This window comes from Lissotriton helveticus, chromosome 5_1, assembly GCF_964261635.1.
Source record: "Lissotriton helveticus chromosome 5_1, aLisHel1.1, whole genome shotgun sequence".
NCBI lineage: Eukaryota > Metazoa > Chordata > Amphibia > Caudata > Salamandridae > Lissotriton > Lissotriton helveticus.
The window spans coordinates 1,030,249,929-1,030,272,005 of record NC_136065.1 but is presented as its reverse complement, the minus strand read 5'-3'; the positions used below and the strand labels follow the sequence as shown (position 1 = coordinate 1,030,272,005).

The following is a 22,077-nucleotide window of genomic DNA, read 5'->3' as shown; positions in this document are numbered from 1 at the left end:
CTGAATGGAGGCACCCTAGTTTTTGGCGTGAGTATTTTCGTGGATTCTGATCGGTCACCTCAGTGCTGGCACAAATCATCTGTAGTGGCTAACAATATTCGCCACATAAATTCAGAAATGAAAGGCTCCAATGGCTAGCCTTATTCAATAATTCAAGTGGTGCATGTCAATTATTCTTAAAATCTTCACGCACAGTCCATATCTAAGAGCAGTGTGCTACATAATATAGCCTCTGTAAATAAAGTACATTGCAGTATATTTAACATTCTGGCTACTTGTTCCATGGATCACTCCAGCTCATCCTTTTGGCCCTGCGAGCATGTACAGTAATATTGAAGACTAGCAGTTGCCATTCAATAAAGAGTATTTTGGAATGCTTTCACAGTTTTTTAGATGTAGAGTGGGAGAAATTGGGTTGTTGGTTAACAGGAGTTTTAGCCCTGGTCAAGCAACAGCTTCAATCGCTGGCAGGATGAACCATAAAAAGTCACTAAATTAACCTGTGCTTAACCCTGGGTAGCTTGGCACAAAAAGTAGTCAGGCCTAACGTAGGAGGCAACGTGTATAGTATTTATACAGCACACAAAGAGTAATAAAGTGAAAACACAACACAATCAAAATCCCATACCAATTTAGTAAAATAGAGTGAATTTTAATAAATAATTCGACATATAAATGACAAAAAACTGGTGATATAAATCTGTAAACCTTCTAGTAAAAAAATAGCGCCTAAAAGATCAATGCGTCAACAGCGAACACCTAGTCGCGTGAGACCGAGTCAAAACAATTGCTTGTCTTCCCTCAGTTCTCAGAGCAGTTTATAGGCGCAACTTTCTCATGTTTTGGATGTTGGTTATCTGGGCACTTTTAGCACCAAAACCAAGGGTCCAGGACAGGTGCAATACCACTTAGGGTTTCAGGACACACTCAGGCTGGGTCAAGGTGACGGTTAAAGATGGAGGAGCCTTTTATGTCTCTGTGGCTCTGTAAAGGGGGCCAGCACACTCGCCCTTGGAGTGAATCTGGTAGTCCTGAGTTCAGTTGAAGATGCATGGCTCAAACATCAGGGCTGGCTTCTGAGGGTTCAAGGCAGGCTCCAGGAAGCAAAGCAGTACTTCCAGGTGCAACAAACCAGTGCTGTGCAGTACACGACAGGCCACAGCATCAGGCAGTACTCTAAGAGTCCTTCTGCAGGTCCAGAAAGTCAACTTAAAAGTGAATTTCAGACTCTATTTTTATCACTGGGCCTTCTTTGAAGTTGGGAAAGTTAACTCGGACCTCAGATAGCTTGAAAATACAGACCATTACCCAAAGAAATGTTTCTAAAACCTAGAGTTACTAAGAGCGGTTATCCAAAAAAAACACAAGATTCACTAAGAATTCAGATGTTATACGGAAGGGCCGGGGGCAAGATGGCGGCGTCAGGCTAGACGCCGGTTGCTGCTCTGAACGGGACAGCCGAGCATGCCATAAACTAACCCAGAGTTTTATACCTGATTATGAGGAAATGAACTGAAAACACTGTGATGAGTGTGCCAATAGCCTCGAGAGATATGGACATCAATATGCGATTTATGCAGCCAAATGAGCTTGAAGCTGTACCTGTCACGGCTTCACTTTCCACAAGGACGCTTTCACTGCTTTCCTCCGCGATTGGATTTGCTGTCCTCCGCCTGCTGATCGGTAATCACCGATCTGTGTGTGCACTGCGCTCCTTGTGCTGGCTCTTCCGGTCAGACTCTGCAGATACCCTCAACTTGGCGAGTCCCGTGACCGATACGGAACGCCTGAAACCTGTTACCGGCAGCAGCTCACTGACCCCGTCAGCATCAATGGCCCCGAAGAATGCGGCCGCGGTGGCGGCCAAGACAAGGGCTGCACGTCAGGCGCTGATGCGAGATCAGGAGACAAGCAAGACAAGTAAGCAGCAGCATGGTGCTACAAGTGGGGGAGTGCAAGGAGTGCAAGGATCAGGAATGCGCGCTGAGATAGCCGGCACTGCAGTGGTGGCAGAGAAGACGGTGGAAAAAACGCCAGCCCGGAGGGGAAGCCTTTCAATTAAAACACCACTAGCGTCCCTATCAGCAAAAAGTGCTACAATAAGTACTCCAACAGTTGCTACATTGTTTCGCGCCGCTAATCAAAGAACAGTGGCAAAAGAGGCACAACAGATCACTGAGAAGCAACTAGTGACTGCCCCTATGGAGGAGGGCGGTATGTCTATATGCCTCGCAGCTTCAGGCCAGGCTGAGGGGAATGCAGTACCAGGTCGGATGGGGGCAGAGAATGCCTCAGTAATGCTATCGGTGCAAAGTTATGAGACAGAGACTGTGTCCAGCAGCGCACCCGAAAGATCCGGTAGTATTAGTGGGCAGGTAAGCCATCTTACCCCTTCTACCCCTTCTATCTCTGCGCCTCCTAAATTCGGTACTAACATTCAGCTGGGCACTGATAATGAGGGCGCGCATAACAATGACTCAGTGGATAAAAGTATTCTAGCTAACCAAGAGGGGGGCAGTAATAACATCCGCAATGTCACTATCAAACCTGCACTAAAGACTATTAGTATACATGGTGATCAGCGGGGGGTTACAATTCTCCCCATTTTACACCCCGAGAGCAGTCTGAACAGCGGGGTTGAGCGGGCTAACCAAGGCCCTGCCGCAGACCCTCAAAGTACCACGGGGATGCAAGCAGATCTCTTGCCTGAGAGTTTAATAGTCGATGCTCAACTAAACTCATTCGCCGACTTAAATCACAAGTCACAAGCTGGGATCAGCAACCCCCCCGAGAGTGGGGCAGGGAGCGAGAACTTACAAACCTCAGAGGCACTCCATCCTGATATGGTAGCACCACAATCTAGCTCCAGAATAGATGTACACCCCGCTGATGCTATCGAGGCTCTCGAGACCGATAAGGACATAACTGATTTTTACTCTCTATCCGAGGACATCAGCTGGTCAGGCGATACGGATGAACTAGAGGATGTGCAAGATCCAGAGAATGATTCAGGTTCTAACTCAAGCTCGGATGCTGAACTCAACCTACCAAAGGAGCAACGCGACAAAAAAATAACTATATTAAAAAAGAAAAAACTGGGCATCACGGCGCAAATGATTTATCATGGGACTATACTCCAACAGCCCTAGCATTAAATCAGAGCCATACTCTTGATCCAAGACCTCAAAGATCATCCTCGGAAGAAAATCTAAACAAGGAAACTCTCGAGGCTTCAGAAACCACATTAACACAAGTAATGGAGACAGTCCTGCAGGCCATAGCATCACACCGAGAGGAAACTTCTAAAGACAGTCGCAAAGCCCCAGCAGGCCTACAAAAGGTCCAAGGAGTGGTTCGCAAACTTTCTAAAACCATGGGCGCATTTACAGAGAGGCTAAACGACATTGAGGATCGCATTGTGGTCAATGAGACAGAAGCCACAGCTACAAACGAACGACTTGAAACCACCGAAGCACAGGTTCATGACATCAGATGGAAGCTAGAAGATTACGAAAATAGATTGCGCAGGAACAATCTTCGAGTGCTGGGAATTCCAGAAAAAATGGAAGGTGAGGACTGCCGCACCTTTATAATACAACTATTTCGTGATACTCTTCCTGAACTAAACACCTGGGACTGGGGGTATGAGGTACAGAGAGCTCATAGGGTACTTTTAACTTTAAAATCCACGGCACCTACAGGTAAATACCCACGTGCAGTCCTAGTCTACTTTGGAAACTTCCTGCTTCGTCAGGCCATTGCGGAGAAAGTCACTCCTGATAAACATCGTAAAAAGGATTTAATATCGTACTTCGTGCGTCCCGATTTCTGCCACTGGACTGTCGAAAGGAGGTGGCGACTCAGGCAACTCATCAAACCCTTTCAAGAGAAGAAAGCTGTAGTATATTTGAACAATCCAGCAAAACTAAAAGTAATATATATGGGGCAGACTACATTTTTTACATCTGAGGTCAAGGCTAAGGAATACTTAGACAGTCTATGAGAAAACAACTGTTCGCACCTGAGAGTAGGGTGGGGAGGTATTTTGATGTAGGCACGAGATAGAAACAGAATTAGGCTACTAGTTACCGGTCTCACAAGTAGCCTGATACATCAGAATACAAACTGTGTAGCTGATAGTAAGAAAACAAGAATTGAGAATTAAGAATTAAGAATTAAGAAATCGAACAGATGTCATCCAGAATTTTCAATTATTGATCTTTTCACTCTCCTACACTTATCTTTTCTTCTATTCCTTGACCCTTATCTTTTCTACTTTATTATGTTGTGCAAAGTGTGTTTTCTCCATTCATAACTTTCTTCCTGTTTTAGGTAATTGTCATTTCCTGTACACTTTAAATGCATGTCACGCTAGTCCTGAACAGAGCAGGCTAATCCATCACCGCAGACTCTGATGGAGTCTCATTGCCAGGTTCGGGAAGGCAAGGGGTGGGGAGGGTGGAGTGGAGAAGGGAGGGCGGAGGGTGGGAATCTGGGTGCACCGGGTGCACTTGGGCTAGGGGGGGGGGGGAACAACAAAAAAATATAAAATGAGCAAACTGATACGTATGACAGAACGTTGGCTAATGAACCTCGATGTAAAAATAATACAATTAAATGGGTAGATTAAACATAGGATGTTGGAATGTGGCAGGTTTAAACGACAGAGGAAAGAGGGCCCAATTTTCTCAAATAATGGCTTATAGCTCTTGTGACATCATTTGCATACAAGAAACCCATATACCAATAGGGGAGATTAACCAATTAAAAATACCTGGTTACCATATATTAATTACAACAACTCAAACTTCAAGAACTAGGGGAGTTACTCTGCTTGCAAGAACAAGATTTGGTAGCCCGCTACGTAAAAAAGCTGACGACCATGGACGATGGGCCATTGTCCAACTAGATGTGGGTATTACAATATGCTCTGTTTATGGCCCTAATCTTGACGACCCCACATTATTTGTTGAATTGGAATCAGAACTGGCATCATGGGCAAGTACCTTGATCGTGTGTGGCGATTTTAATTTAACGTTTAACCAGACCCAGGCCCTTCAGAACCATTATACATACTCCGGACGGAAGCCCAGGGTGTTCAGAGCAGTTCTAAATCTAATTCAGACCCATAATCTTCAGGATTTATGGTTGTTAAAAAAGGGTAAAGACCCAGGTTACACCTTCTTCTCTTATCCACATCGGAAGTATGTTCGCATAGACTATTTCTTTGCAACACCTGATATTGCTCTGAATGCCCTGATCTTTAAAGATCCAAAGACAATTTCTGACCATAATTCGATTTTCATTACAGTGGAAATATCTGGGTACAATCGAGCCCACACACAGTGGTCATTCGATAGGAAACTACTAGCCAACCAAGAGTACATAACTCATATAACCCAATGGACGAAATAATTTTTTGACGCAAACCGATATAGTGCCTCACGATTCATCGTTTGGGACAGCTATAAGGCCGCATTAAGGGGGGAAACTGCCACATTTGTCGCCACTCGCAAGAAAGAACGGATGAAAATTCATAACCAACTGATAAACGATTTGACACAACTAGAATATAAACATGCAATCCAAACACAACGTGGCGAACAGGCTGAGGATACCCTAAGAAATATCCTAGTGCTTAAGGCAGAATTAAATAATGAGTTGGCTGTTAAAGCCGCCGAAACTGTCCAAGCTTATCGAAACAAATCATACGAGGTAGGCGAAAATGTCGGGAAACACCTAGCTTTAAAAACACGACAGACTCAATCCTATAATACAATACAAAGTATTGAACATTGTGGACATAAATATACCACCCAGAAAGAAATCGCTAATTGCTTCAAGGAATATTACCAAAAGTTATACCAGAATGAAGATGAACACACGGCCAATGAGATTAATGAGTTTTTAGCTAACTGGCATAGCGAAACTAATATGTTACAACCCGCTGACGATAACGTAAGGAATGAATTAGAGAAAGAGATCACTAGAACAGAGGTGGAGTTGGCAATAGCAGAACTAGCCGCAGGGAAGGCTGCTGGGCCCGATAGGATACCCCTAGACCTATATAAGATACTAGGTAATATAATAATTCCATTCCTTCAAGACTTATTCTTAGGTATCCAATGGCATGGAAAATCCCCAGAGTCTTGGAAACAAACAAACATATCAGTTTTCAGGAAAAAGGATAAACCCCCTGAGTTAACAACGTCATACAGACCAATCTCTTTGATCAATTCAGATTCTAAAACCTACGCGAAGATTTTAGCCAACCGACTTGGTAAGCACATAGAACAACTAGTGTCTCCTTGGCAACATGGGTTCATACCCGGCAAAAGCACCACCGATCACATACGCCGAGTATTAACACTGTTTGACATAATAAAGATAGAGAAAGGTCAAATGTCCCTGGTCCTATTAGACGCCGAAAAGGCATTTGACCGGGTCTCCTGGCAGTATTTATGGGAGCTCTTAGCCCTTAACAACATAGGCCCAGGGTTTATAAAATCAGTAAAAGCCCTATACTCAGAACCTAAAGCTAAAATCCTGACCGGAGGCTGTGAGTCCGAAAGTATAAATATCCAGAGAGGGACAAGACAAGGGTGTCCGTGTTCTCCACTTTTATTTTCATTATACATCAACCCATTAATTATTAAACTTCTAACATCACCAGCAATAATTCCAGTAAAAACAAGTATATATAATACCAAAATACTCGCCTACGCTGATGACATAGCGATTCTAACCACCAACCCTATCGAGGCCATAGATGAAATAGAAGCAGTCACTCGAATATTCGGTCTGTATTCAGGCTACTCATTAAATCGAGATAAAACGATGGTAGTCTGTACTGATAACACCCCATACACAGGCCAATATAAAGTAGCAAATGCGAAGTACTTAGGGGTCACCATCTCACCTAATACTAATGACATCATTACTTTAAATTATGACCCCTTAGTTCCTAAAATTAAAAAAGATCTCCTTAGAGTAAACAACCTTCATCTATCCATAATCGGTAGAACCAACTATATCAAAATGACAATTTTTCCAAAACTACTATATCTATTTCGAGCAATCCCTTTTTTAATCGACAATACCTATATGAAGAAGATAGATCAAGCAATAACATCATTTATTTGGAACTATGGGAAGACAAGAAGGGCAATAACCAAATTGGTGTTGCCAACAGCCCGTGGCGGATTAGCAGTGCCAAATCTAACCTATTACATGTGGGCTGCCATCTTACAACAGATGGCCTTTTTAATCACATCTAAAAAATCAGACCATAACAGATCTTTGCATAATATCCCTTCTATCTACGAACTCACATTAGGAAATACAGCACGAGGATTACTGTTAAGGCAAATCGAGCCGTCATATTATAAAAAGATTAAATTTAAGATAGTCACAGACGCATATAAAATCTGGACCAGAGCTACAAAAATACTTTCAATACCCAAACATACCAATTATACACCCTTATGGCATAGCTTCATAGTCCCTCAGTATCTCAATGATAACATTACTAAGCGATGGGAAAATTTAGGTATTGTCACTATTGGCGATTTCCTAAACTCATATGGTAGTATAACATTTGACGAATTGCGTCTTAAATATCAGATCAAATGTATACATCATTAAGAAAATATATTACAAATACCGAGCTACAGTCGCCATCGCTACTAAACCTGATGCAAAAATTTTCAGTTAGAATTAGCGATATACATGGGATCCTTATAAATAACCATCCTGACGATCTCGATAGAATAGAAGATAGCTGGGCTAACAAATTAAACAATCCTAACGTGGACATAGATATGGTGCTACAACTATCCTCTAAGGTCATACTGGCCAGTAATCTAAAAGCCCAAATCTATAAAACGGTATGCAATTTATATTACACACCATTTAAATTATTTTCATGGGGTAAGGCTAGTCACGATAAATGCCCTAGATGCGCGCTTGGCCCCGCAAATTTAATACACATGTTCTACGACTGTCCGAAACTTAAACAACTAAAAGAAAGTATAGGTAAATACTGGACCGAGATTTTTGGTCGGGAGATTCAAACTTCACCAACCCTGTTTATATTAGGCTTTGATAGCTCCCTGGAATTTAACAACTCAGAAATCTATACGATCTTTCTATCTACCGCTATATATAGAATTATCTTAGCAGCCCGTTGGAAGGATACAGAGGCCCCCACATTTCAGGGATGGATAAATAGACTCCTGGCTATATACAAACAAGAAATGGCGATATACAAAACCAGAGGGAAAAAATCAAGAGCTAAAGGGGACTTGATCTGGGCCTCCGTAGCTAACTGGTATGAACAACAAAGGGTCTGACTACAAAGCTATTTAAACTAGCTAGAAATATCTTTCACCTCTATTAAGAGGCGTAGAGTTGGAAAATGAGGTTATATATCAGATGTGTATTGCTATTCTGTTTTAGGTTTACCTTTTATGTATTTGTCACATATCTACTACATCCAAATTGTAATGTTCATTAACAATTGTTTTTGTATTTAACGTTTTACGTTCAGCCTTGCCTCTCCTTATCATTGTTGTATATCTAAAGAATGCTCAATAAAAAAAAAAAAAAAAAAAAAAAAAGAATTCAGATGTTAATATCGCAACTCACTCCAAGTCCTGGTATTGATAAAATACAGAGTGGCTCAGAGTTGCTAACTTTGGTACCTAATACCCAGACATCACGTCTCTAAAAATGTTGACACAGATTAATTTACATAGAACTGTTTTCATGTCATTGACCAGACTTTGTCAATGGTGAATGGTTGACACAATATAGACTTACTCTGATATTTTCACTTGATAATACCCTGAGTAACAAGCTATTTTTTAACAATATCTAGAAGCACTTTATATATGATTTGGTATTTCTGTAAAGGGCTGCGTCCTGATAACACCAACATCAGAGTTTTTTTGTTTTTTTAGGTGAAGGCACTGATCACATACGTGAATATAGCAATAGCAAGGTTGTGATCAAATTGGGTCATATGTGGTTATCTTCCAATACTTGTGGGATTTCCACGCAGGTTGGATATGGAAGCTTGATAGGTGAAGGCCAGCCACAAAGTTAGTGAGTGGCATACTAGTCTTAGGCCCTGTCCTTTCTAGACTACGAGGGACAATAGAATAAATGAAGATGACTGATGTGTTACAGAGACTGCTAGGGAGACTAAGCTTGTTGAGACGTGACATACTGTCAATGACGTGCTTTCCACCAGCGTTTCATAGGAATCTACTAGAATTGGTGACTATCCAGCAAAGAATATACAGAAGAATAAGGCTTAGCTGGCCTTCTCAACATTTAACCTATTGATCAGCAGATTGCACAAATGGTAGCAATGAGCTCATAACTGGTGGAGCCACATTACCTGATAGCTGTAAAATATGTGTGCCAATTGGCTTAAGGCATTAATTATTAAGTTGCAAAATGATAGGGGACATCTAAAACATGTGCGCTGACTGAGCTTCTGGTGAAAGAGTGTAATTAAAAAAAATTGTAATTTAAAATAGGTGTTCCGAACAACTTGTGCATACAGGAGATTTTAGTTGTCTAAATTCAATGGAGAGACCAGAAGGATTCTTCCAACATGCAGATGAGCTCCAATTAATATTGATAATGGTAACATAGATCAGATGCCTTCTGCTCAGATCCCAAATCATCAAACATGGAAAATATCAATAGCCCTGGTGAAAGCCTTTTGAAATATCAAAACAGCCCACATTCACAAAGATACTACCTGCAGCTCAATGCTTTGAATTTGGAGGCAACACTCTGCTCTATCAAGTATTTGCTATTCCTTCCCTGAGCAAAGGGACTGATCGCAGTGAAGCACACCCTGCCCATCTCAAAACACCAGTCAATCAAAACTTAAAGGTGTGCCTAAGTCACAGTTCTTCAAACTCTGGGGAGCCCCCCCCCCCCCCCTGGGGGGCTGTGGATGGGTTCCCAGGGGGGCGCAAAGGCCTCTGCCAGCACATGTAAATGAAGACGCCTGGAAGTGCAGCGATGTTTATTTGCTGCATTTCCAGGCTGTCTTCATTTACTCCGAAGGCCTCTGAGTGCCGTGGGGCCAGAGGTCAGTGGGTGTGCTGCTGGGGGCTCGGCTGGGCAGTGTCTGGAGTATTAAGACTCCAGCAAAGCCGAGTTTTTCACAGGTCTTTAAAGACCATTTGCATACATTTGGAAACTGGTTACCTAAGCTTAGTGCTTTTTTTCTTTTTCCAGTACCCCCTGGGCCCCGACTCTGCCTATTCCTTAAATTTGCATTTTAAACTTACTGCTGTAGTGTGAAAATGCATTTCATGAAAAGGAATACAAAAAAGGGTTGCCAATAGAACAAAATGCCATCTATGTATGTTTAAAGAGCCTGCAAAGACCTTGCTTTGACACTAAATAGGGTCTTAAATAAAAAAGTATGTATTCATTTGTAATTTGACTTTCTGTCTGTTCCTTTTATCTTCAGGCATGAATCATTCAGGCAGCCCCAGAACACATTTAAAAGTACTTTATATTTGCTCTTCGAAGTACGCACAGATAAGTGCTGAAAATAGGGCTTTAGGTGACTGTTTATTTTTGTGCCGTCTGCAACATCAAAATAATGAGCTGGCAACCCTAATCATAAGACTGGAAGTTTGTTGCAGGATCAGCACATTATTTATTTCCTTCACCCTCGATTCCCTAATTAATTCCATAATAGCAATAGTTTAACTTTTATCTGAAACCCTGCGTCCCACCAATAACATGCTGATTAACTTTAAGTGTCTGGGAATTCACCCTGCATTCAGACAACTCATTCCTCATTCTCACCCTTCACTTTCACGCTCACCCTGCACTTACTGCGTATAGTTATGGTTTTGCCGCATTTACCACATAATCCATTGTCTGCTGCATAATTTGCAGATTAAAAAATGCAGCAACACATGTTACCTCACAGTGGAAGGCCCTTCCTAAAGGTTGACTGGTCACCTTTCTGTTGCTTATTGCTATAGGTGGGTCTAAATGTGGTACTTATGAGGGGCAATAAAGGCCAGGACAATGTTAACAAGTGGACAAATAGCAAAATAGTGCAGTAATGCTATCACAAAATATGTGGCCACTGCTGGTTATCGTAAAGAAGTAGATGCAGATGCAGAAGGACTTGGGCATAGGAATTTGGGGGGCCCACTGCATCACAATTATGACTGACTACCTTTAAAAAAAGGGGCATCCAAGCGTATTGTACTTTCAAGCATTAGGACAGAGGTGATGATCCAACATGGTGGGGAAGAGGTAAAAGAGGCAGAGGAGATAGCCTGCTACTCAGGACTGCAGTTATCATTAGTGCAGCAAGTATAGTTGCATTGGGGTCAAAGAGTGTGAGGGGCTCACAACACCCCAATTATGGGGAGCAGTTTGTTTGGGATATCTGTTTTTGTTTGATGCATTTGCCATTTTATAAGTTTCATATTTGGTGTGGTTCATAAGCTATAGAAAAAGTATTCCTGGAATCATCTCATAAGCCCCACTCCCTGCACGCAGCCATGTCCCTCCTGCTCCCCCAATCCTAGCCATAAAGTTTTGGAGGGGGGCCCGACCTCAAAACATTTTGCTTAGGGGGGGCTCAGAGTAAAAAAGTTTGAAGACCTCTGGCCTAAGTGGTAACAGTACCCAGGTCTATATGTCACAGCAGATTTCCATCTCTGCACTTGAACTCGCAATATGGTAGCATTTGGAATCTTGTGCTATAAAAGAACAGAGGACCCAATTACACAAAGTGGCCCATTATGAAAGGGACATATACGGAGCATGTTGTAGTTATTGAAACCAATGCCCGTTTTTGTGATACCCACAGTTTTGGGATGCACAATGTAAGCTGGCAGAAATTGCCTGCTTATGCTCCGCAAATGGGTGCTATTGGCAGTCTGTAACCATTCAATGCTTTGCAACTGCAAGAGAGGTTTCAAAGTGTTTTTATGTTACCATTAGTATAATACATAGAACACAACATGTAAAGTGGTGGGCGCCATTCCGAGTCATGAAGAAAATGTCAAATTGGAAACAAACAGCTGTTTGTGCCCAACTTGACATTTCCAGTGCTGAGCAAATACCACTTGGACTCCCATGAAAGGACCGTATTTGAAGTTTTGCATGGTTGGATGGAGAGCAGCCTGGTGTTTAGCCGAGCCGTAAAACTAAAACTGCATGTTATCCTTCATTACTACCTGCTGTATCATATCGCGACAATAGTGCCATAGGGCTGGCAATAAGAGCAAAGAGCACCTTCCTTCCCATGGCCATGTATTTTTTTTTTTACTTTCCTATGGTCACACACAGGTACTCAGGACATTTTGCACAGAACCAGGAGTTTAAAAGGTTAGATTAGAAAGCAAAGGAAATGGAGTTTACAATGCCTAAAGATGCACAATGTAGGAAAAAAAGAATTTCCATTTGTGTATGAACACAATACTAGGCCTTACTTATATATACAAAAGGGTGTGCTAAGGTTCCCTAATCCACCTACATTGAGGGAAAACACTTCTCTACTAATGCAGCCAGCATTGAATTTAAGGAGAGAAATTGCGTGAGCACTTTGCACTTGTACGTAGCTGCACAAACACTTTACATGCCCGAATAATTTGCTTCTCATTACAAGTAGGGTAGGATGGCTCCCGTTTTCTAGCTTTCGTATTGCACTTCATATCACAGTAAACAACTGAAGAACATCCATCTCAATGGTCAAAGGACAGACGCAGGGGAAGACATTCAATTGATAGAGAGACTTGCTAATGAGCCCACTGCTGCTTTATTGAATGCTACTGAATTGCTATTGCAATACACTGCATGATTATGTAGTATGGGATAGCTTTCACTCTGATTTCTGCAAAGGAGGGTGGGGTCTGCAAGGTAAGCAACACATAATATTGCACTTCTATCCCTAATAATACACAGAATATATAAGACCTCAAATTTGATGTCTGAAAGGTTTCGTAAGAAAAGGTTTAGATGGGCAAGCCAGGATTTTGATAAAACAATAAGGGGCCAGCTCGGACATTGGGGGAAGGTGGAACGTAGGCCATCTGGTATCAGTCATTGTCATATTTGTACTGTTTTTAATATTTGCATAGGGCCGAGGTTCTGTTCAAGGTTTTAAGAGCTACAGCAGGGATTAGTCAACATGAAGGTTGAAATAGAGAGGGAATGTCAACTCCAGAAGGAGGCTATGCGGTTGAATGACATTGAGAGGCAGGATGACTGGCACTTAGTGTCAAATGGAGTAAAAGTGAGTGCCTTGGCTACAATCGCAAAAACTAAACAGACTCAATCTTGCTTGAGTCACATGAACACATTGCTATAGCACCAATACATGCTTGCGCTTCAACAAATAATAAGTAAGTGTATTTGCAGATATCAGCTCTAGGTGGCCCGGGAATACCATGGAGGGAAATATAATGTTCTCCTTTTGGCATCTGCACGTGTTCTTTAAGGTTGTATCAGCAGTGGGAAGAATGCACATGTTATCAAATGTACCAGGAAAGAGTTGTTATACATCCAGTGAATACATACCTGTCCATCTTGTGAAAGAACAGAACTGTTCAGGAAATTTCCACTGGTGAAGGAGTGTGTATCTAAGTACGTTTAAAGCTTTTGTCAAACATTTTGCCTGAACTCAAAGAGCTTCCATGCCATTTAGCTGAATAAAAACTCACTCTCAAAGAACAAACTTACTTATGATTTTTTTTAATGATTTGGGGGTTGATAGTTACACAAACTTGTTATCATGGAGAGCCTGTGCCAGAATTGTTAGAGTGCTTACCAGTTTGCACACCTTTGTACAAGATCTGCCAACCTTCTACAGTATGGTTGGTTGATGTAAGAGCTGAGATTTTCTATCTATGCCACCACTGTATGATCCGAGAATGTTTGAATGTGTTGCCGACTCTACTACTCCACTAAGGGCAAACCACACAATATGGGAGATCCATGAATAAAGATGGTGCACTTCAAATGGTACAAAACTGTTCTTATTCCACTACTAAACATACATTAAAAAGGCTGATCCACAAGAGAATACAGCATGCAGTTTCACAAACTAAGACATCAAATGAGAAAATTATTAAATCAGGATCGCCTATTTTCCATGGATGGCAAAATAGGATTTGTGGACCAATTTCAGCATAGTGGTAAACGTGATCACTATGAGTTTGTGAACCATTTATAAACTCCATGAGAAAAGCACACATACTCACATGTAATTAAAAAAAATATATAGGCCTTTACTGAAAAAAATGTTTTTTAAGCAACCTTTTGAGTTAGAGATATCAACTAAAAATCACTAAGATTGGCCAGCTAAAGCAACCAGTATAACTGGATCTACAAAATTCCCACCAGCAAACCATAATGGAAACAACACTACATTTAGATTTTGAGCTGGTGCTGATAACCCTAATAGCATAATTCCATAAGATTTAAATGTTTAAACCTTAACCATAACATCTGTTGACACAGGTATGTCTAGACCACAATAAGAGTTCGCAAAAATGCTTATGAATATCTGCAGCTTTAAAAAAATTATATCTTTTAAATATGTACAAAAAAATTCTTACTTGAACTTCCTTTACACCCAGATTCTTGACAAACTTATCAGTTTTAAGACGAAGATCTGACATTATCGGAATGGCTCTTAATATCTGAACAACTTCCTGTCCCTCTTTCAACTTTTTCAAAGTGTTCTCCACAACAGAAAATCCATCCAGCAGCTGATATAGAGAGAGAGCAATATGGCTGTTTGGGATCTGTGAAGTAAGCAACAGATAGACTTGGTTTGCCATCTTGCACAAGAATGAATAAGAGTTAAAGCATTAATAACTGCAAACAGCGGAACCATTTTTTTTATATACAACAGGAAAACAAAACTGTGTAGGTAGGCTGATTTAAAAAACTGTTTACTGAAAATAGTTGAGTATACACATTACATATGACAAATCTTCTTTGCACTCAAAATCAACTATACATAAATGTATCTGGTCAGCACCAATACAGTATAGATGGAGACTTTTTAAACATAAGATAATATTTGAAACATACTGGTGTCTATGTCAAAAGTCTGAACATCATAACAAATGAAATGGCAGTTGGTTATGTTTACAAATGTCAAAATACAAACATATAATTGACAGAAGGCTTAGAGGCAATCTGGAAGGTAAACAAACAGGATGTGCCTTAAATGCAGGCTACTTTGTGTTTAGAAGACTGAGGCAATATGTTATCCTGCCTATTGCATATGTAGATAAAAGCAATCTGCTTCATATTTCTTTCGATAACACCAGCCTCCACGTAATCAATTTAGAGACTGGCCAATCTTTGGAGCCACAGTAACATATTTCTTATGCATGCTATAGATTGGATTTTTGAAGAAGAGGAATATGTAGTGATAATTCAGAGGTAAATTCTAGCAGTTTTGTCATTGCAGTACAGATAGATATCTATTTTACCATGACCAGGAGAGGTGTGGCGCAGTGGCCAGGGTGGCTGAATCCGGAGCATGAGGCTTAAGGTTCGATCCCCAGCATCAAGCAACTCTGGGCAATAGCTCAGTTAATCTCCCCAGTGACCCCCAGCACCTAGAACCACTTAGGGGCGATTAGTTAACGCTTTACAAGTATCAGGTTATTATTATTATGACCTACCCAAGTTAACTATATCATCAATAAGATCCTACAAGCAATGTTGTTTCTAGAGTTTTTATCATGTGAAGTTGGGAACAGAGCCCTTCTAAAGCGGTCAGCTGCCTGATCCAAAAGGGTCACTTGATGAGGCAGCTCTAGCCTCTCCAGCTACCTTGTTAACAGTTAACAGAGTAATGGGGCACCCAAAAGCTGCACCAAAATCATAAATCCCCCACACTTGGGCAAGCCTTTGGGTGTTCTAAAGAATGAGAGCCCTCTTCCATGGAAAGACAGAGATATATATCTCCTCACAGCTTTGAGTAATTTGGTGAGTATTGTATACCCTATCCCCCAAACCTTGGGAAAGCCAGGGGGTAGTCAAATTATATCGGCCCACCCTCGACCTAAGGTGTGAGAAACATAGATCCCCCTACATGTTACATCTACAAAGGAGGGTAACAAAGATTTCCCCAAGGCAATTTTTTCATACCTCCTGATGTATATAAACAATTTGGAGGAAAATATTTTTTTTAAAGTACGTTACACCTTGGCAAGGCCCAATGAGGCTGGAATTCCATACCACTGAGAAGGTACAGGGAGCATAAAAGTGGCAGTTTGTTAAACAATCTGATATATACATAAAACACATCAATAGGTTGCAATAGTGCCAGTGTAGTAATGGTTAGGTCAGTATTTCCATAGTAAAGGTGTTTTTTGTCTTCTTAATAACTGCCACTGTTTAAAAAATCTGCACAAAAAACGAAGCACATCCACTTTGGGTTATTTGTGGCAGGTTTCACACAGATCTGTCAAGCAGGGGCTAAGAAAAAGGTTCGAGATTCCAAAAGTTTAATTTCACATTTTAATTCCCATAGGATTTTTTGCTGATCGATACAGAAAAAACAGCTGGACGTAATTACATTCAATTTGGCACAACATAGGTGCTTTGCTTGGTTTGGTGTAGCTCCATTCAGTAGTTGTCAAGAAATTAGTGCTTAGAAACGCTACTCCGTTTGGGGATTACAAATCTAAATTCATCCACAGATTTGCTAATCCACTTAGTATTTGAGAATCCACTTAAAAAAACAAAGACAGACAACTGGACGAGAGAGCTTTTCCTTCCATTAAACAGTGCGAATTAATGAATCCAGCTGTGGGGGCGCAAAACGGACACATTCTGATTGGATGTTTGTCACAGATTCATTTTAATTGTGACTACAATTACGCAACATGGAATTAAAAAGGGCAGCTTCATAAGCTGTATTAGTATCAGAATGAGATTTCACATAGGTGCTGGAGCTCAGCTAGGTGGCAATATTCTCTTTGCTCCCTCCAGAAATCTTTTGATGACTGATGTGCTATAGAAACATCTCCCTAGTACCCCCCCCCCATCCCTTATATATGCCACTATGGATGTCAAGTGTACCTTCAGTGAGGCATAGGAAGGGTTCACATATAGTATGGGCGTGTGGTACCAGACTACTGTAGTGCCCTACATCTAGCCTTTACTAAGTCCTTTCCTATTGCACCGGATCATGGATCTACTTAATTTCTGAGTAGCAGTTTCCTTTGGTTAACCTTCTGGCTTTTTTAAGTAACTCCATGACTATTACTGGGACACCAAGGTGACCAAACTCCAGGCCCTAGGTAACCATGCTGCTAAGGTCAGGGTTGTTGATTATGGATGGTACATCTGACCCTTTATATTGGCAACATGTCCTGAAGCGCCGCAGCTTTATAACCCTGCCCTGTACAATCTCCACTTGATCTGAAAATCATGTTTGCCTGGTTCATTGAGGTGCTATAAAAATTGGAGTTCGTTTTTACCTGCTTGCATTTTTGTAGCCCAAGTAATATCAAAGCTATTGGCGAAAGGCTCAGGCAAATTTCCCTGAGCATTCTATCGGCAGGGCATTCCCTAGTTAATGGTGATGTTGCAACCTGGAAGTAAAGCTTCAACATTTTGTGGTATTCTGGCTTAGGAATAGGTCTGTGCATAGTGTTCCCTCCTAAAGATTATCTTCACCAGCTGCTGCTTTAGCTCACACCTGTGTGAAGCATTTGTCTGTTTGCTTAGCACGTCTGCACCTCTAGAAGGTATATCTTCGCTGGCATTATCTTTCTTTGAATTGCCCACTGCCCTATGTGCTGTGCTAATTTGCACAAGCAAAAAGAACAATTGATGGACAGAATGCAGAACAATGTCATAGCGCTCTGATATCCTTCTGAATCATGTTCGTGCTATATAAAACTTCATAAATAAATAAATACATTCACCCCTGTACAGAGATCTGGGCCTAAAGCCATCGTTTCTCCCCATGCTATTCCAGTTTGAACCCAGTCATATGCAAATCAGTCTTGACCCTGCACCCAATGGGAGTAGTCTAGCCCGAACTGCCAGGCCAGGGTCTACAGCATGGCAGGAGCAGTAAAAAACACATACTCCCACCAGGCAGGAGCATTGCTGGCTCCTAATGCACCCAGGATGTGTGCATGTGGGGAGCTGGCAGGGCTGTGGGGGCCCTGAAGCACCCTGTGGCTCTCAGCGTTGTTTCTTGTGGGTGCCCCACATTAGACCTCAGGTTTTGGGTCCCCAGGCCAGTAAAGACTTGGGATGGAGGCTGTGCACCCCCCTTAATAATAAAAAAAGGTCCCAGGGTATGATGTCCCTGGGCTCATAGTGGCTTGGGGGAACACATGCTCCCTTCCATAAAATAGAAAACGGCCCTATGAGAAGGGGTCTCTGGGGGCCGTAGATGCTGAGGGAGGGAGTCACTTGCCCCCTTCCCTGCATAAATGAGTACGGACCTCGGGGATGGAGCCCCTGTGGTGTGTGAAGGCTATCGGAGGGGGGGGGGGGCACAAGCCCTCCTCCCCTACAATACAGAAACATGTTTAAATAAATAATTGCCAGCTCCCACATGTACTCAGGAGGAGTGCTGGCAGGGGAACCAGTGAGGCCGCGAATGCCCTTTCACTTATCCACATCACGTAATGCCTGAACAAAACCGGTTAAAGATGCAGGTTACCCAAACAGTAGAAGATATAATGTGCAGCTTGTTTCTATGTTTGCGGTTGCTGTAACTTATTTTGCATGTATTCAGAATCACGTTTTATATATTGACAACTATGCGAGGAAAGATATTCAAATTTAGAAGATGGCTTTACAAAAAGATATAATTCAAGACCATGCTGTTTTTATCACTAGGCACCCTTGTTTGCACAGTTCACTAATTCCTACAGATGCAAGTACTCACTTTGGTAAGAAGAACCAAGGAAATTCCAGGCCACAGAGGAAGGCAGTACATGGAGTGTGGCATCATTGCGCAGTACCCTTCTCGTAAATGTGCATCAAGGAATATCCTGAGGGGATTGGTAGGTTCAGGAAAGGGGTCCTCCAGCGTTTTGAGACTGTCTTCAGCCATCTTTGAGAATTAAAATAAAAATGTCAATTTTTAGATATGTGAATTGATCTGCTGCCATCACCTTTAACATATAAGACAAATGAACATTATGTAACTGTTTTCTACAGCATTAAAACATAATCAAACATGGTTGTGTATTCTCAGACAGACTCGATAATCTGTTAGGCAAATCTATTTTTATCTGACCTTGTGTTTGTCTCTCTACAAATGCAATCCTCGTCATTTAATGAAAATGGCGTTCATAAATCCAGAAAATTGGCTCCAATGTTTGGTGGACTGCTTCATACACAATATGTTTATGGTTCGGTAGTTGAATGCATTGTCTGCGGCTCAATGCAACGTATTTGCTATGATTACAAAAACAAAATGTGGTAGTGAAGGCTGCCCTCTTCAAAAACCACGTAATAACACAAAGGGGTATGCCCACATTGAATCGTAAACCATATTATACATAATGATTTTGACATCATATTCCATCACCATGATTATGGATAAAAACATTTTTTTTTATAGTTAAGAAGGGTTTTTGCTCATTAATTTAAATCTGTATTGCTTGTTCTGTATCATTCCCATCTGCTAGACTTTCGTCACATTTAAAAAGTTTATCCCTCATGCTTGAAATCATCTCATCCCCTAGTAATACCCTGGCCGCATCCCAGACCATTGTTATTTTACCCACTATGCCACCTCAGTTTAGATCCAGCCATATGCAAATCAGCCGTAACCCTCCTCCAATCAGAACAGTCCAGCCTGGCCTTCCAGGCCAATAGAACTGGCTAAAATATTTCCTTCAAAGTGTGACATCAGCACATGAAAGAATTTCATGCATAAAAAGAATTTGCCACTATGGCCCCTATTACGATGTCGATCGGAGTTGCCTTCGACCTACACCATTTCTGTGTGAGAACCAACCGACAATAGATCGGCGGTTGTGCACACCTTATTACGATGCGACACAAACCATGCAAACTTCTATTTTTCTATGGGAGCTTGTGTCGCGGGCGGAAACTGCACGCCGCACAATTTCCAATTGATAAATGGGAGTTTGTGTAAATCCCTGCACTGTGTCAGGCACATGGTGCAGGGTTGTTCAGGTGGCCACCAGAGGGGGCCCCCACAGCTCTAACTGTAGGCTGCGGAGGGATGGAGGCCCTGCTAGCGGCCACCAAAGATGCTTTCCAATAGCCTTCCCATGTCAGAAAGGCTGACATGGAAAGGCTGTCGGAAACAGACAACATAATCTCAACAGCGGAAACGCCGTCCTGGAGGGATCATGGACAGTTTCCAACTGCCCGTCAGAACCGAGTTGGATTGATGGGCCGGTTTATGCTCCGACGCCGACATTGAAATTCAGCAGTCAGACTATAATCTTACCATGACGGTCGGTGGAGGCTTACCAGCTGACATCGTAATGATGCCCTTTGTTGTAGAAGATGAAATGCCACACAATGGCAGGGACTGTCACAAAACGAAATATCATTGAGTTTTATGTTTAAAAAGCACTTTGTGACACATTTGGCAAAACATAAAAAATTCTTGAACTCTTACAAACCACGACCTTTGCTATGCAATAGTGGAGTATTGCAAATCCAAATGCCCATATACACGATGCATCAAACCATTTTTTGCCCACCCATTAACTCATCATGTAGCATCTGCAACAACAGTATCATGGATTCTATAAGTGAATATTTATTTTTGGATAGTCACATTTACTAACTTATACTTTAATACTAGTTTTGTTTGTTCTCTAGCGCTATAACAAAGAAATGTAAAAACAAAACTTCATAGTCAGCTGCTTGCACAAATATATTTTTTTAGAGTAGTATTTTAAATATCAGAATGTTTTATTGACGGGGGCGTGGCTTGGCGCCCGACGGCAATGGCGGCATTCGAGTGAAGCTCCGCTGAGGCTTCCGGAGACTTGCCGCTTGCGGAACATCTTTTCCTGTGCAGGTGGCATGCAGAGACGTCGGAACACCCCGGGACACCGATGAGGCGCTCACCGCTGCTTTTTCTGGCTCCGGCGCGATCCACTTTACCGCCGTGAGTTTCTCTTCATGTTACTGCGAGGGCGGCCGCCATTTTGCGATGTCGGACGCACATCGCTATTACAACGCTCACTGTCGAGTTTCCTGTTTTGCTGTTCTGTACCCATTCCGCTCTAACTGGACTAAGCTTCCAATTCTAGCGCTTTGTTTTGCCACTGTATTTGGAGCTTCTACTTGCACTCACCGCTGTACAACGTGCCAAGCCATAATTGCTTCACGGTGTTGTCTTCCGCCATTTTGTGCTCTCTCAAGTTTCCGCATTCTTTGCCTTTGGTGGTTACACACTGACAATGCTGATATCTCGCCTGACTCATGCTGGATAATGTTGTGCTCTGCTTGCTGTTGTCGCGGTAAGAGCTATCCTTGACCGTCGGCACTTCTACTTCATTACTGAGGCTCTTCACAGTGGCGATTCTTCATACATCAAGTTGGTGGCATGCCCTTCAGTTTTTGGACTTAGTTCTCACTCTGTTGATGACCAGTTTCATCGTTTTACTCATTATTTCTCAGGAGCGACGTCCCTCACTGCCAAAGGTGTCTTTCTCCCCCAGTCAGAGACTTTCTTTTCACTTATTTTCTCTGGAATACTGTTCAACTTTTGCGCAGGTATCGTAATCCTAGTAGGTGCTCTCTTCTGGAGTGTTCTCCTATGGGACGGCTTAGCTCTATGTCGCACTTACCTGCTGCAAAATCAACAAGGATCGTATATGTGAAAAACTCTAAATTATTCACTGCTTTCTCCAAGTTAGAGGATTCCCTTAACTCCTCCAGCTCAGACACAGCCATGGAGTCATCTCAACCAAATATGGGGAAAACTAACATCAAAAGGCTGAAAAAAGGTCCCCCTTCACCATCTCCACAGTCTGAGCCCGTCTCGATGGAGCTTTTGTTGGACGAGATACGTTCCTTTCGTCCCTTTCT

At 41.9% G+C, this 22,077-nt stretch overlaps 1 protein-coding gene across 1 annotated transcript in view; it reads right to left on the bottom strand.

Moving 5' to 3' along the window:
* HPS1 (HPS1 biogenesis of lysosomal organelles complex 3 subunit 1) overlaps positions 1 to 22,077 on the bottom strand; it is a 314,105-nt gene that overhangs the window by 26,823 nt on the left and 265,205 nt on the right. The window contains exons 12-13 of the mRNA XM_078643558.1: positions 18,938 to 19,105; positions 14,619 to 14,807 (exon numbers count right to left, since the gene is read on the bottom strand). Coding sequence (XP_078499684.1) covers positions 14,619 to 14,807; positions 18,938 to 19,105 — 357 coding nt within the window. The remainder of the gene's footprint in view (positions 1 to 14,618; positions 14,808 to 18,937; positions 19,106 to 22,077) is intronic.